The sequence below is a fragment of the Leptonychotes weddellii genome, chromosome X (assembly GCF_054177405.1).
Source record: "Leptonychotes weddellii isolate Sample4059 chromosome X, ASM5417740v2, whole genome shotgun sequence".
Taxonomy (NCBI): domain Eukaryota; kingdom Metazoa; phylum Chordata; class Mammalia; order Carnivora; family Phocidae; genus Leptonychotes; species Leptonychotes weddellii.
In genome coordinates, this window is record NC_138385.1 from 101,059,414 (window position 1) to 101,075,585 (window position 16,172).

Below are 16,172 nucleotides of genomic sequence, written 5' to 3' on the forward strand. Positions count from 1 at the left end.
GGTCTTACTCTCATAAAGACATCTTCTTTTTACGTGCTAGGTAACATCACCTCTGACAATTTTAACTATATCATGACTCTTGTGTAATTTAGTAAATGTATTACATATATTTCTTTATTTCAACAGTTTCCGAATTTGATAGAGAAATACAAAGTTATTTATTCTGCATAACTAGGACCACGCTAAGGTCTAACAACCACCACCACCATGAGGCTGGTGGTAGGGGAATGATGAGCGCGAGGTCGAGCCCGAAGGTTGCTGTTCTACAGACGGGATGAGACATTTTATCCGTGAGCACCTGTCTGAGGTATCACCTCTTTATCTTGTGAAGCACACTCCCAGTAGGAGAGGCCATCACTCTTCCGGCGCACCCACCACCCTGCACCCCCTGCCTGCAAACATCCTCGTGTTCTCGGGACTGAAGTGCTCTGTTTTCTCCTCCTTGGAGCCACCTCTGTATCAGACTTCTTACGCCAAGCAGAGCTGCCAGGCTCTCTAACCGAGTAAGCCTGCCCTGGGTGACTCATGGGATCTGGGTTCTGAATTCCCAGGTAGGCCTGGTGACGGTGGAGACAAGCATGCTAAATGCCACCCTTAAGAGAACCATCCCAGAAGGCGGCTGTTTTTCTCCCAAGTGGCAGGATACAGAAGATTCTTGAAGGTCAGGATGAACGATCCGTTGGGACACCATAGTCTGGCCTCAGCCTGCCTTGCAGCAAGATGACCGCAAACTGTAGGTGGCCCCAGGCTTCAGGGAACAAAGTAAAAGTAAGGATGATGTGCCATGCCAGAGAGCCCTCAGGTGTGCTCCCTGGAGAGTGACAGGTAACCCACGGGCACCCACGAAATGAAGGCTATCTGTGTGTGAGCAGCCAGTCTGCTTTAAGGCGTGTACCCGTCTCTACGCAGCTATGTCCCGTTAGATTTTCTTTTCTTCTTTTTTAAGTAGGCTCCTTGCCCGGCGTGGAGCCCAGTGCAGGGCCTGAACTCACAACCCTGAGATCAAAACCTGAGCTGAGATCAAGAGTCAGATGCTTAAATGACTGAGCCACCCACATGCCCCAAAGAAATCAGTACAATTCAAAAGTCTGCAAAACTTCTGTCTTGGCAAACACAGATTTCTTCAAGTTCACCACTTACAAATTCGTTTCTGTGACGGAAGACTAAGAAAACAATGACCCTTAGTTCCTTCCAGTTTCATTTTTAAGAACTTGAGGGTTGTATCGCTTGAAGTGATCTGCAGCACGAGCTGCGTACGGTCTTCGTCCTTCCCCGCCCCATCCTCGGGACCTGAGTAACAGTGACGATGGAAGCTACCGGTGGGAAGTCCTTCCATCTCTACGCTAGACTCACGGCCCGTACGTCGTCCCACTTATTAGAATCTGCGTTACAGCCTGTCTGGGTTCTCCATCTGAGGGCGGGTCGGATTCTCTAGCTCAAGAGAATCCGTTACCCTGTGCCCGTGGACAAGAAGCTGCCCCAGGGCCTGGCTGCAAACTACAGCCTCACGAGGGGCGGCCGACCAGCGAGCCACGCGTAAGCAAGCCACGTGCACGCACACAGACACGCATGTACACATACACACCGGTGTGTGACACACACGTGTACTGTGCACGCACAGCATGCTTTGAACGTAGACCCGGAAGCAGTCTTTGAGTTTATAAGCCACGTATCAGAGCGGAGTCCGGTTCTCTGGGTAGAAATTCAGGCGCTCCGATCAGCCACGTCCTTTAGGGCAATTAGCTAAGAGACACTAAGCGCCCAGCATTTGGGGAGGACCACGTAAGGCCGCACCTGCTGTCTCCTGGGGCCTGCGGCCCGCTCCGTAACCGTGAGCTGGGCTAGTAGCAAATGCCGGCCCAAGGCGCTCAACACCGAAGGCCGGACAGAGGACCAGGGGCCTCCACAAACAAAACCCTCTGACGTCGGACAGTGATCACACGGTACATCTTACTGTCACAAAAAACGAGTTCTCTGAGCAGCACGACTTCCTAAAATCGAGGACGTGTGCGTGAAGACCACCGGGTCTAAGGAGGCCGATGGAAACAAAGCGTGAAGCTCTTCCCAGCAAACACGCCGCCCGCCCCAGGACTCCGAGAAAGAGCCAGCAGAGCGTGAAGAGTCTGCGACTCCCACGGACTCAGGAGAGAAACCACCAGAAGCTCGCCCACCCCCAGAGCCCCGCACGTACTTATCGCGTGTGCTCCGTTCTCCTCCCCGTTCACCGTGGCCTCTCCGTTCTTTGGTGGGTGCTGCTGGGCCACGGCCGCCGGGGCCGCCGTGGCCGCCGTGGCCGCCGTGGCTGCCGCTGCGCTGGCCTGCTGCTGCTGAGCGAGCTTCTCCCGGAAGGCCTGCTGCCGTGTCTGTACTACGTCAGGCATCACAGCGTCGATCAGGGACAGCGACTCTATGGGGCGGCCGTCGAACACCGTGCCATCCTGGGGAGAGAGCCACAGGGGGTGGCCGTCAGCTCCCGGGGCCCGGCGGCCTCTGCGCTCCAGGCCCGGCGGGTGCGGAGCCCAGAGCGACGCCCAGGGGGTCCGGCCGGGCCGGGGCAGCGGCGCAGAGTGGGGGAGGAGGGGACGGGGTGATCGGGGACGTGGCTCAATGTCCTACAGCATCCAGGCCGCCCCGCCACGAAGAATCATCGGGCCCCACGTGCCAAGAGTGCCGAGTTTGAGAAGCCCGGCCCGGATGTTACGATAAGTACAGAAAGTCTATGAACCACCACCCTCTTGTGAGGGAGAGGCAGCTCTTTGGAAACCTCAAGACCAAATTAGAGATTTTGGCACCATTCATGTTTGATTCCTCGTACACGTGTCCGTGTGACTTAATAAAATATCCATCTGCTGCCACTGGGGTTCAGGGTGTAGACCAAATATAGCCGTGAAATACGGGCAACAGCAGTGCTCAGTCCCCATGAGTGTTTTTTCAACTGGTTTTGATTCTCTGGTTTCTATCTGCAATGAAAAAATTTCCATACACACTGAACACAGGACGGAGTTCTTAGAAATCGTTCCAAGTATCAGAGTCAGACAACAAGTCAGTGCTTCTGGGTTGTGGCTGCTGAGTGTGCAAACACGTTTTTGCACATCCTGAACTTGAATTACCTCGGAAATTAGGAAGAAGTGAACGACAGGAGTTTCAGCTGGACATGATCGAAATGACCCATGACCCCAGCTGACTTCTGGCCATCGTACAATATTGCACTTGAAAGCAATGAAACAATAGGAAACCCTGGAAAATGTGTAAGTCACCTCGTCGGCCACCTTCATGCTTTGGTTCTGGCCACAGTGTGGCCAATGTTGACCGAGCGGTCAGCACGCTTCCCTACCACCTTCTTCATAGAGTCACGCCTCAAAGGGACGACCACTTGGCAGAAAGTAGAAACTGCCGAGAACAATGAAAACACCTCCCAGTTTAAACTCTGGAAGCATGCTGTCCCGCTGTTCAGTGACCGCAAACCGAAGTCACAAATGACGCGCCCTTTTATTCATCTCCAGACGTACTGGAATTTGGAAGTGAGGAAGAGATGCCACGAGGGATTCTCGACAGACTGAACACATGGAAACCAGGGGATGGAGACATCGAGTGGCAGGATCGCACGATCTGAGAGTTGGGGGGGAGGCGCCCTCTGGGGTCACGCGCTCCTATCCCCACATTTAACTGTTTTGTGGAAAAAAGAGACCAGACAGGGCCTCAAGGGGCCGGTGGAACACGGCCTCCGGGCACCCAATCTGAGAAGAGGAAGGAGGAGAGGGCCACACTCAGGGAAGAACGTGCACAGGACAGGCAGAAATTCGGGTGTTTTTCAAAGATGTGGGTTTTCAGAAACGGGTGGAGGAACACGGGTGGCCGAGTACAGGATGTATTACTTTTGTAGTTTTTAAAAGCTACAGAGAACGCAGAATAAGACAGGCTTGTAAGGAGCAGGTCCGTTCCAAGCGAGGGAGTGTGGAAGGAATCCAGCAGCCGGGCCACGGCTGGCGTGGCCATGACTGGTTTCCGAGCTGTTCCACGGTCGCCGGGCTCTGCTGGTGGGGCCAGGCCACCCGCGCCCCGGGAGCGCACGTACCTCGTTGATGCTGATCTCGGCCTCCACATACTGCAGTCCCTTCTGCAGGATAGAGATGAGAGCGGCTGGTGGCACCAACGTCCCGTTGATGTTGGACTGGCTGATGTGGCTCTCGATGCCGAATGTGAACGCCGAGTGGGAAAAACCTGCAGCGAGAGACGGGGGGAGCACAGGCTTTCGTGAGGCCCGAAATGGAGGGTGGCGGGAGGCCCAGCCACGGAGAGCCAATGGCGGGTGGGGGGGCGCGGGACAGCGAGCTCCGGTGTGGGGCGAAGCGGTGCCAACGGGCAGGGAGACAGAAGAGATGCAGCGGCCCCAGACCTGTGTGCAGGGGACGGAAACAGCTTTAGAGATGGGGCCGTTTCGGTGTTATTAACGGCAGAACGGAGCATAATCTGCCCTGGATAAACTTTTTTTTTTTTAATATTTTATTTATTTGACGGAGAGAGAAAGTACAAGAAGGGGGAGCGTCAGAGGGAGAAGCAGGCTTCCCGCCAAGCAGGGAGCCCGATGTGGGGCTCGATCCCAGGACCCTGGGATCATGACCTGAGCCGGGGAGACGCTTCACCGCCTGAGCCACCCAGGTGCCCCCTGGGGAAATGTTTCTGTTGCAGAAGTGCAACTCTGGGCCTTCTCCGTGTTGCCGTCACTCGTTCCAGAGCTCCCGGCTCCGGTCTCTGAGCGTCCCCCGGCCCAGCCGCAGTGCACACAGGGTGCCTTTCTTTAGCCGGGCTCCAAGCGCTCATGGCAGGCGGGGGCCAAGGCACCACACGGCCAAACATCCGAAGAAAAAGAGACCATTCTGGACCCACTGGGGTGGCTTGAGTCGATTTATCCAATAATCGGTAACTTTCCCTTGGCTATGGGATGCCGGCTCCTCCCCGTCCTTCCCTCAGCACTCATCAGGGTAGTTACCACGTGTACAAAACAATGCCTACTTCCAGAAAGGGAGGTGGCAGGGCAGGGGGTAGGAGGTGCTGGGGACCCCTGCGGGGTCCGAAGGCAATCGGGAACCTGCTTTGGCCGCTGCTTCCTCAAGCAGAGTAAGGGGGCACCCTACGGCCGGAGCTCCCAGCTGCTGCAGGTCTTCCCTGCAAGGGGGCAGCCCAGTCTGCTGGGGGTACCGTCCCCTTGCTTGGTCTGGGACGGCCAGGGGTGCCCGGGAACTGGGAAGCCTTGTGGGGTTCAGGCCTTGTGAGTAACAGGAGCCCCTACGCTTAGCTCCCTGCCTGGAGGTGGAGTGCGGCCAAAGGCACTCCCACCGTGGAGCTCTGAACTCTCTCACCGTGTACGCTGGACATTCATCAGGCAAAAGGGAAGGCAGCGGGAGTTCTGGCGGTGAACCCTCCAGCGGCCTTGCCAGGATGTTCTGCCCACTGTGCGGCCAGAATCTGCTCATCCCACGAGGCTGGACCACTCTGACCAGTCTTGGGGTTACCCCCTTCAGCTCTGCCAACCCCTCATTTGTAAGGGGGGTCCCTCGAATCCTGCTCCCCGGGGGCCTCCTCCACGAGCACCTCCCCATCACCACTGGCTCATCCTACATGGTGGTGGGCCGCACGGGGCTCCCTGGGGGGTCCCCGCTGCTGGCCTGCGAGGCCTGCACACGGCCTCCCACACTCCTGCTGCTGGCACCCCACCTTCAGAAGCCAGACCGAGAGGGGCATGGCACGGGCCCCGCCTTCCAGCAGATTCCACATGGCGGCTCTCTGCCTTCCCCAGAGCAAAATACAACCAGCCGTTGCAATAAACACAGCGCTCAGCAGATGGGAATGTTCCTCCGTGAAAGGAGCTTTCTGGGTTTGCGTTTTCCTCTCCTTTTCCCCGTCGACTTTCTGCTGCTCCTCAGCCCACCCATTCATCCCCCAGTGCCTGATTATAAGGAATGTATAAAACGTGTCCTTTATTTATTTCGAGTCCTGTACCAGCCACGGGGACTTACAACGGGCTGCAGATCCCTTCCCGAACCACACGTGCCTACAAGCGCCGCACAGGCCCGCATCTGAGGCTCCCCCCATCTCCGGCCTCCGAGGGCCAGAGACCAAGGCCCTCTCCACCCGCCTCCCCTCTGCCTTCTACCTTGCCCTCCGCCTCAGACCTTTCCCCTACCCCTCGGGCCAAGACGGAACCACCACCCAGTGACTCTTCCCTGGACCTGCGCGTGACGGTCTCCTTACTCAGGACTCTTCCTGGCTGCTGACTCCACTCCCCACTCTCGGGGCCCCCACCTCCTCCTCCATCTGCCCCCCACCCCCCAGGCGAACAGGGCGGAACACTGACTTCCACAGCCGTTTCTTCTTTCCTGGTATCTTTCCAAAGTCCACGGCGGGGCCACACCCACCGCAGGACTCATAAAACAGGCAGCCTTACTTACCGGGCGCCTGCTCGGGGCCAGCACCGCCCCACGCCCTTGCCACGACCTCGCTGAGGCCTCCCGGTCACCCTGGGCCTCCGCCACCCTGACTGCGACGTCCCCTTCTACCGGGCAGGTCTCGAGCTCCTGCCAGGGTCCCCAACAGGCCCTGGGCGTTCAGGCTGACATCCGAAGCCAGGCAGCGGGACGCCACTCTCAGCCCACCAGGCGATTCCACTGACAACCGTCCCCGGAAGCCGCCGACGGAGCCCCACGCCGACAGCCGACTCGGGCGCCGGCCGACACAGGTTCCTGCGGGGGAGGCGTCCCTCTCGGTGACTCACAGCACGAGCGGGAAGGAGAGGTCAAGCCTGCGCTCTACGCCTCGTGCGTCCCGCCGGCAGCTGTATCTAAACCCTGCAGCCCGGGGGACTGACAGACACTGATTTCTCATAGTCCTGGAGGCCGGGAAGCGCACGGTCCAGGGGCCAGATCCGGTGTGTGGGCGAGCTAGCCCTGTGGGGGTCTCCTTCATAAGGACGCGAATCCCATTCATGACGGCTCCGGGCTCACAACCGAATCGCCTTCCAAAGGCCCCGCCTCCGAATACTATCACGGGGGGCGGGGGGGGTGGTTAGGATCCCAACAGAAGAATCTGGGGGAGACCCAAAATGCGGTCCAGCAGAACGCTCCCTTCCTCCATCCCTTCCCGCGTCATCCTCTCAAGTACTGGCCATAGTGCTACTCTAGGCACGCAACACAGCACATTCTGACCTCATGACTGCTGTTAAGCAAATCTGGGCACTCGGTGTCCCTGATCTTCGAGGTGGCCGTTCAGCGAGTGCTGTTACAGCTTACACACAAGGACAGGAAATACTGGAGAAGTTCGGTAACGGGTCCAGGGTTCATGCATGCGATGAGAGGTAGAAGCAGAATTTCAACTCTAGCTATGGGGTCGCAGGACTCATCGTTTCATCGGACCCTGAACACCCACAGGCACAGGAACCAGAATTCTTCAATTCCCGGGTGGATGCCAACTCCGTTATCTAGCCGGACCTCGCTGGCTCCCATCGGCCAGAGCCACGGATGCAGTGTAGGCAACATGCAAAGGGCAAGCCGCAAGCCCACTTCTAACCCAACGTTCCACTACGTCCTTGATTTCCTTTTGCATCCGGTGTTTAAATGTCACGTATAAGGTCTGGTTGCCTAAGTTTCTGATCTCTGTGCGTCATGATGTTTTGCGAGGTAGATCCCACTTTTGCAGACATTTGGACAACATTCAGTTGAGGCTTGCTGCAAGAAGGGGACAGAGATGAACCAAGGGCGTGGGAGTCTAAGACTGCTAAGAGGCTGGGAGAGGAATCGCTTGAATGAACTTCCCCCACTGAAGCAAAATGATGACTGAGCAGATAAAGGTGCACGGGAGAGCCATGAGCTTGAACATCTGTGATTAACACTTGTGTCCTCTATTGGGGGGAGGGGGGCAGAAAATTATGACTGGAAACCGGGTATCTTTATAAACACACGCAGTAATAATGTTCCATGTCACCACTGAAACCAGTCCTCCTATTTGCTTATAAATTTACATGAGCTGCATGTCTCTGGGCGAATCTATGCATGGCCTCTAAATCAATGCTTTTTTCATCCATTTGTTCATTTGTTTGGAAGACTTTCTTGACTTCGAGCCAACCCGATTTCATCGAGGCAAGCAGGAGGGCCAGGTGCAGACAATGTCAGGAACAGTCAGGAGCGCTGGGTCTGTCCTCGATCCCCCACTGAGGGCCTGGGCCAGGTCACATCATTTGGCTGGACCTCTGTTTCCTTTTCTATGCTGTGGGGATAAAACGTACCTCAGGGAGCTGATGCGAGAACCGGATGTGAGACCAGCAGGCCTGCATACATTTTTGAATCTAGAGAAGACCCTGAACTAGTAGGAACCTTCCTCCTCTGCCTTTCCTTGTTTGTTCAGTGAGGAGACTGGATGAAACCATCACTCGGATACCTTGCAGTCCTGATGTTCATTCATCATGGAACTGGGACATGTCCACAGACCGTGTGAGCAAGGCCTGCTTGAGCACTTTCTCTTAGGCTCGGGTTACTGGAGCTCCGCCGCGTGCCAGTGTGTTGCATAAGGCGCCATCTTGGAAGACTGGCCCCTCCAGGCAGGATGCTTCTCCTCTGGGGCTGGCCCAGCCTCCACCACCACCAGCGCCCCACTCCTCCCAACTGGATTCCAAGGCTAAGAAGTCTATTCATTTGCAGTCTGCCAGAGCGGTTAAGACTCCTTGCCTTACACCTCTTCAGCTTTCAATGCTTCTCTTCTTCCACCCAAGAGGACATCAATAGGAAAAAGCACATTATGTCAATGATGGAGATGGAAATACTCAGGACTAGTCCGATGGCAGGTGTGGAAGTTGTTCAAAAGGAGGAGAATAAAGAGCTTAGTGGTACCTGGATGAAAGACCTGTGTGAGGGCAGAGCGTCAGCGTCCCTGGTGTCCGACACCCAGCCAGCCTGGAGTCATTGCTGCAGCCAGGAGGCCTGCCGCCTACTTAGTAAGAGGGAGCCCAGCTAACGCTCTCGACAGCAGGATTCTCAGCTGTGGCATGACTGACATCGGGGCCAGATCCTTGGCTGTGGGGAGCACCGCCCTGTGTGTTGTAGCATGTGGAACAACATCTCTGGCCTCTACCTACCGGATGCCCGAGGCGCCTCCTCTCCGTCATGACAACCCAACGTGTCTCCGGATATTGCCTAATTGACCCCGACGCGGTTGAGAACCAGTAACCTAGAAAAACTAAATCCCCCAAAGGACACTATCCACAGTCTACTCACACTTCTGCTCGACTTATAAACGCAATGGGTGGATGCTTGTCACCCTCCATATGCACTTGGTCACAGAATTCAGGTAACACACAGTGACGGGGGATAGCCAGATTAAGGTGAGAGTATTTCCAAGGAGAAAAAAGGGTGTACTCGTGATCAACTGGGAAAAGTTTAAAATAAGCACATTTTATATAAAGCATGGCGAGATCTTCAAGAGGAGAGTCCTGTTTTCCTCACGAGAGAGGAAAAGAGCCTGTACATGAATTGGTCTCACCCAACTAGGCAATAAAAGTAGATTTAAAACAAAGCAAGTACATGTTTTCTGTTTCTTGCAGTTACCCCATCGCTAAACCATACTCTTCCACAAAGGGCTTCACAAACCATGTGAGTTAGTGATACAGTTGAACCACTCTGCCCCGTTAATGCTGGCCTCCTTCGTCAGCAAAACCTACTAAATTATCGCTCTCTGGCCCTTAGAAATGCTGCTTATTCGGCAGAGAAAAGCAGACGTAGAATACTCATGGCAGCTGTGAGGGTGGTTTTGTGTCTTCAGCCGAACCGAATACCAAGGGCACCGATTTGAGGCGTCTATAAATGCAGAATCTTTATTAAATATTTAATGAACTTGCATGCTTGGAATATAGACAGCCACCCAAAGCCAATGGGCATGTTAAATTCTAACTGTCTAGATCAGGGGAAGGCCAAGTCCAGCCCACTGCTTGTACTTGCAAATAAAGTTTTACTGGAACCGTGAGAAACGAATGTGTGCTATTTCTAAGCCCTCCGTCCGTGGGATTCTGCTGCAGGAGCCCAGAGGCACTCCACCTGACGACGTGCGGGTAACCAGGGCAGCGGACGCTCAGCGAGAGCTTCCCGTGTCGGGCAGTGGCACACGGCATTTACAGATGCTGCGGACGTCACTATGGACGTCACCCAAACCGTCACAGTATCTGCCCTGGGTCAGCATGCAGAGTCTGGTGTTTTGCATCTCAAGAGCCATCAAGAGCCCGCAGGCCCGGGCAAGACCTGTCGCCTGAGCCTGGGCCTGGAAGCCCCTCGAACCCTGCCGTGAGCCGGGGGCATCTCTCAGGGGCTCCCCGGGCACTTCTGCTCAAAGCACATACCTGCTTCCCGCTTCCCTGGAGAGTCCCTCTGTTCATTCCGGTCTCTTGGTCTAGAACAGGGGTTCATGGTTGTCAAGGGAGGGCGACTCTGTCCGTCCGTCCCCCCCGCCCCAGCAGACGCAGGCAATGTCTGCAGACACTTTTGGTTGTCACAGGGGTGTGCATGGGTGGGGGGTTGCTACAGGCACCTAACAGGGAGAGACCAGGGACGCTCAGCATCCTACAGTGCAGAGCACAGCGCCCCATGACAAAGAGGGGGCCGGGCCGACTTTCACCAGTCAGAGGGCGAGAAAGCCGGCTCCCAAACGCCCCTGTTCCCCACTGCGGACACCTGCTCAGTCGTTATGGCTTCGGCCGGATGGCCTTGCTCTGCGGAGGCCCGTCTTGTCGTCCCGGGAGGGAATGTCCCTCCTGAGCTCCAGCAGCGCCCAGCACTCTCCATTCTTCCGCACCTCCCAGCTTCCGAGGAGACAGAAGCTTCCTGAAGGGAGGAAGCCCATCTGTATTCCCTTCCTGACACACAGAGCACCCACCTCGGGGCAGCAGCTGCGGCTGCAGACGGATGCAGGTGAAGGAAACTCAAGGAAGGCTGAGAAAAACCACTCAGGCTGATGGGAGAGAAGGGGCAGTAAGCAACGGAATAAACTGGAGTCCTTGCTATTTTCAGAGTAAAAGCCTTGAAGGAAAAGGACAAGAATGAAGGATTTAGGGACGACAGTATAAGAGAAGGAAAACAGTTTTTAAACAAATCTGATGGCCATACAAGGAACAGCTGACAAAAGAACCAAAGACGACTCTTGGCCATATGTATACCTGAACTGTAAAACGATCATGATATCTGAGAGTAAGGATAAAGGTAAGGATATCCAGTGCGTATTATGAGGCTTAGCCCTTTTCATGAATTCGCTCAGGGCTGGCAATAACCTATGAGTTAGTCTTACGAACTCCATGTTACTGATGAGGAAATTGAGTCACAGAGCAGTTAAGTGATTCCCCCAAGGGCACAGAGCTCGGAAGTGGCCATCGGACCCCCGAGTCCATGCTCTTTTTTTTTTTAAGATTTTATTTATTTGACAGAGAGAGACACAGCGAGAGAGGGAACACAAGCAGGGGGAGTGGGAGAGGGAGAAGCAGGCTTCCCGCCGAGCAGGGAGCCCGATGCGGGGCTCGATCCCAGGACCCTGGGATCATGACCTGAGCGGAAGGCAGATACTTAACTACTGAGCCACCCAGGCGCCTCCCGAGTCCATGCTCTTAACCCACACACAGGACACTCTTGAAATTTGTTTAGAAACTTCTAAATGATTCAAAATGGCGCCCCTTTAAAAAACAGGAAGATCATTTTATCAGTAACACCATTTATATTACATTTTTCAGCCAACTAAGCTGCAAACAAGGTCTATATTGCAATAGCGACGCAGAATGCTTTCTGCATGACACAAAGCAAACTAAGCTGAACTGTATCTTTCGATGACACTCCCCTAAAGAGAGCAGTGTTAGGAATAAAAGAGACTGCAAACAGAGTCAGATGCAGTGATGGAGGAACTGGGCACGGTTTCTCTTTGCTTATAAAGATAGCAGCCTTCACCACGCACTCCAAGGCCTGCGTCTGTCCTCATTTGCTTCCCTGGCTTCCTTTTCTGACAACAAACAGGTGGAATTAAACAACTTCCAAGGCCCCTTTCAATTCTACAACTCTGCGTAGAGGTTAGAAATGACCTCCGTACGCCATCAAACCCAGAGGATTTTAATTTACAGAGGTGACTCAGTAGCCACACAGAGGGAGGGGTTCATGCCATCGAAAGAAGAACGGATCACTTACAATTCCCGAGAGACGGGGCCCCACCACACCACACAGGGCCACAGAGAGTAACCAGGAAGCCGGAGAGACGGAGGGTGGAACTGGGACTAGCTTTTAGGGGCAGCAGCTAGGTGGGGATGTCCCTTACTGGACAGGAAGTGAAAACACACGCTGTAGAGTCTGTGGTTGGCGGGTCTGTAATATGATTTTCGCGTGCTGGCGGAAGCCACCCTGTGAGGGAGAGAGATGCATAGCCCCGGCCGTTGGCAGGGCCCTGTGGCTCGGTGAACACCCTGCTCCCATCTCCCAGGCTGCATGGACTGCTCATTTATTATGCAGCACTTCCTTAGGTTTCTTTGAATATCGACATTCCTGTAACATCCCTCTTCACGGCGGATCGTCAAGGTGTCCGCACCAGAGCTGCGGCTGTCTGGCCCGCGAGGGGACAGGAGTGACTGGAGGTGGTGGGGGCGGGGTGGGCGCTGATCCAAATAAAGATGGCAGGGAGGCCAGGGGCAACGACGTGGGAGCTGGGTCCGATAACTCAGAGAAACACACACACAGAGACGGAGCTAGAAGCTGTCAACACAAAACGCATACCCTCATCTTTGGAAGCCACTTTGCTGTGGGTTCACTTCTCCTGTTTGGAAGTGACAGATTAGTCTCACCAGAGGATTACATTTTCTGCCCAAAGCGCCGTTCTTATCATACGGAAACTCGACTTCCACCCATGGTAAAAAGCATAAAACTATGCTGAGAATCCTTTTTGATTTTGCAGTCTCAATCACCGCACATGTGCACATCATCAGCTTTATGATTCTTTGTCTTAAAAAAAAAAAATCCTCAAAACCCAGCCGTCACTTTCTCTCCTAATTCTGACACTCGAACACAGAAAGTGGAGTGCAGCGAGAATGTTTTTATGGGCTGCAGACCTGTTCTAGATGACCTGCCATAATACGGAATTTGGTGTAAAATGGAACAGTCTTGGATGGCGCCCAAAAGAAATACCAGAAGGACCTCGTTAAAATAGGGTTTCACTTAAAACATCTGGCCTGGACCCCAAGGGTGGTGGCTGAGTACAGAGCGGGCCTCTGACTATTGCAGCCCGTGCGCCCTGCCAAGATTTTCATATCCTCTCAACATGGGAAACATCCAGGCGGGGAAAGCATTAGTCAGGTTATAAACTAAGGTTGCTACTTCCTCCCGGGCCAACAACTGGCTCGGGGAGAGGCGGCCTGGCGAGGGAGGCCGCTGTCCCTGCCGCCTTCCCAGACCCCGCGGGGGGGACGCGCGAGGAGCCGCCTGCGCTCCAGCTTCCAGAGGGACGCGAGGAAACGCAAGCAAAGGCGCCACCTACTGGCACCAGAGCTCCCCAGGCCCCACCCCCCCAGTCTGAACCCTCGGAGATTGGAGGTTCGGAAATCAGCAAATAGGAGGAGCACGGAGGCTACGCCAGAGGTTCATAATTGAGAACGTTAGCAACTTAAAAAAAAAATTAAAAATTAACTTACGAGTTTGGGGAAAACAGAGAAAGCAATTTGGGAGAGAGAGGAAATAAGTCACGTGATTCTGCACCTGCTAAAACTGCTGTCTGCACGCGGGGGAGTGTCTTCCAGCCCCTTCCTCCATGCAAATGGCGTTTTATGTGAATTCTTACGCCCATACAACTCTGTATCCCTGCTTCTTTACCTAACACAACACAGGCATGTCCGCTGCTTGCTATGCGGTCTCGACAGCCACCGTTTTGGCAGACTGCGTTCACTCATCCTTTACTCACACTAGCTTCCGATTTACTTTCAGAAAGAATCAACGGCTTCCACACGCATGGGGCTCGAGCGTGTCTGCCCGCCCTTAACCTGCAGCCAACCCGACCACCTGGGATTTCTTGTCGTTCCTCCCATTCCATGTCCTTCGTCCCCATCAGCAAGCTGGCTCCTTCTCCCTGAACCCCTTGCCGAGCCTCAGGGCCTTCCTCAACCCAGCTTCCTGATCTTGCTTGAAATGGTCTTCCCCTTGCCTCGCTTGCAAAATTCTAGCTCAAACATCTCCCCCTCGGGCGCCTGGGTGGCTCAGTTGGTTAAGCGACAGCCTTCGGCTCAGGTCACGATCCTGGAGTCCCGGGATCGAGTCCCGCATCGGGCTCCCTGCTTGGCGGGGAGTCTGCTTCTCCCTCTGACCCTCCCCCCTCTCATGTGCTCTCTCTCAAATAAATAAATAAAATCCTAAAAAAGCAAAACATCTCCCTCTCTCTGTGCCCTGTTCTGGGGGTCCTGCGCCCCCTTTGCACACACTTCCAAGGTTACATTCATCAGCCTCCAACAGGTGACCCTCCAGAGGTGGGGGAAGAAGCAAGACTCCCTCTTCTCTGTCCTTTGTCCCCTAGCACGTACGGTAGTGCCACCAGGTGAAGGACACGCCCTCACGACACTGCCGTGGAGGTGAACATCGTGATGGCTGTCCTATTCCGGGACATCGAGGCCTCCCTGACCGAAACCTCGGACGGTACCCCAATTAAGTTTAGGTAGCACAGGAGCAAACATCTTAAAACCTAAGTTATTTACTTTAATATGTGTCGTGCATATGCAGCTAACAGACTGGCACATCTCTGGAACTGTTTCAACTTAAGGAAAATATTAATAAATATTAATAAAATGTGGCAACATGCTGCAGATGGGACACAAACTGTTGAGGCTGGGAAATATGCACGGAGACCCAGGAGAGCCACAGAAGTCTGCAAAGGGAAAAGGAAATAAAGATCACTCAGCACACACACACTGGGTTGCAGGTAAGGGGCACGGCGGGGGGGGTGGGGGCCGCATTCTGTTAAAAGTCTTGCGGAGGCCTGCAAACTAAATCGTGTGTCATGGCTGCTTCTGTGCTTTAAAGATGACATGAAGAGCTATGACAGACACTCAAGTATCTAAACCTGACAGAAAGTTGTCTCCACCCTGCTCTAGGGCAGAGACCTGGACTAGGGAATGGGGCCAATAGGTCCCGAGGAAAGCAATTTTGGAATCCTCAACTTCTTTTATGAGGCCAGCAGAGCCCAATACCCACACCTAACAAGGATGTTCAAAACGGAACAGGACACCCCAGTTTCTCCCAGTAAGATAAATTTGAATATACCAGACACGGTATTAACAGACCAAATTCAGCAACATATAAAAAAGGACAAAATGTCTAGGCCAAGTGGGGTCCATTCCAGGAATGCAGGGTTTAATGTCAGAAAGTGAATCGACGATTTCACCACATTAACAGAACCAAAAAAAAATCATTTAAAAGAGGAAGATTCTGGAGCCAGATGGCCTGCTCCGGATCCTAGGTCCAGCACTTCCAGCAATGTGGCGTGGGCACGTCGCTGCCTCCTCAGCACCTGGGCTTTCCCGCCGGGACGTGCAAACGTGGTTGCATCTGCTTCCGAGGGGTAACAGCTTTATTCACCAAGTACTTAGAATCACGCGTGGCACATGGTAAGTGCTCAATAAACGTTAGCTCTGGGACTCCAACAAGGCCGTGACAACGGGAACAGAAGCAACACTGTCAAGACAGGAGCAGAGCCTGGCTGGCGGAGTAATGGATGAGAACGGAAGATGGGGGCAGGAGGAAAGATACCCTGGAAGATGATGGAACAGGAGAAGTTGTTCCTTGGAGGGCGGGGGTGGTCAGCGGTCAGGAAATGGCAGTGGTAGTAAGTGGGATTATATTAAGGAATGCCTGGGAGCAAGGCACCCAAAACAGCAGTCTGCAAGGCAAAGGAGGGGTTGGGGTGGGCCCCCAAACTGGGGGTCGGTGGAAAGGCAGGGGTGGACCCCCAGATTGGGGGGTTGGTGGAAAGGTTGGGGTGACCCCCAGGCTGGGGGGGGCGGTGGAAAAGCTGGGGTGGACCCCTAGGTTGGGGGGGTTGGTGGAAAGGTTGGGGTGGACCCCCAGGCTGGGAGGGGGGGCAGTGGAAAGGCTGGGGTGGAGCCCCAGGCTGAGAGGGTCGGTGGAAAG

General features: G+C 54.4%; 1 protein-coding gene across 4 annotated transcripts in view; it reads right to left on the bottom strand.

Moving 5' to 3' along the window:
• TBL1X (transducin beta like 1 X-linked) overlaps positions 1-16,172 on the bottom strand; it is a 208,543-nt gene that overhangs the window by 21,646 nt on the left and 170,725 nt on the right. For all 4 annotated transcript variants that reach the window (XM_081809201.1, XM_081809203.1, XM_081809200.1 and 1 more), the window contains 2 exons: positions 4,076-4,221; positions 2,192-2,438 (listed from right to left, as the gene is read on the bottom strand). In XM_081809201.1, the coding sequence (XP_081665327.1) occupies positions 2,192-2,438; positions 4,076-4,221 (393 nt within the window). The remainder of the gene's footprint in view (positions 1-2,191; positions 2,439-4,075; positions 4,222-16,172) is intronic.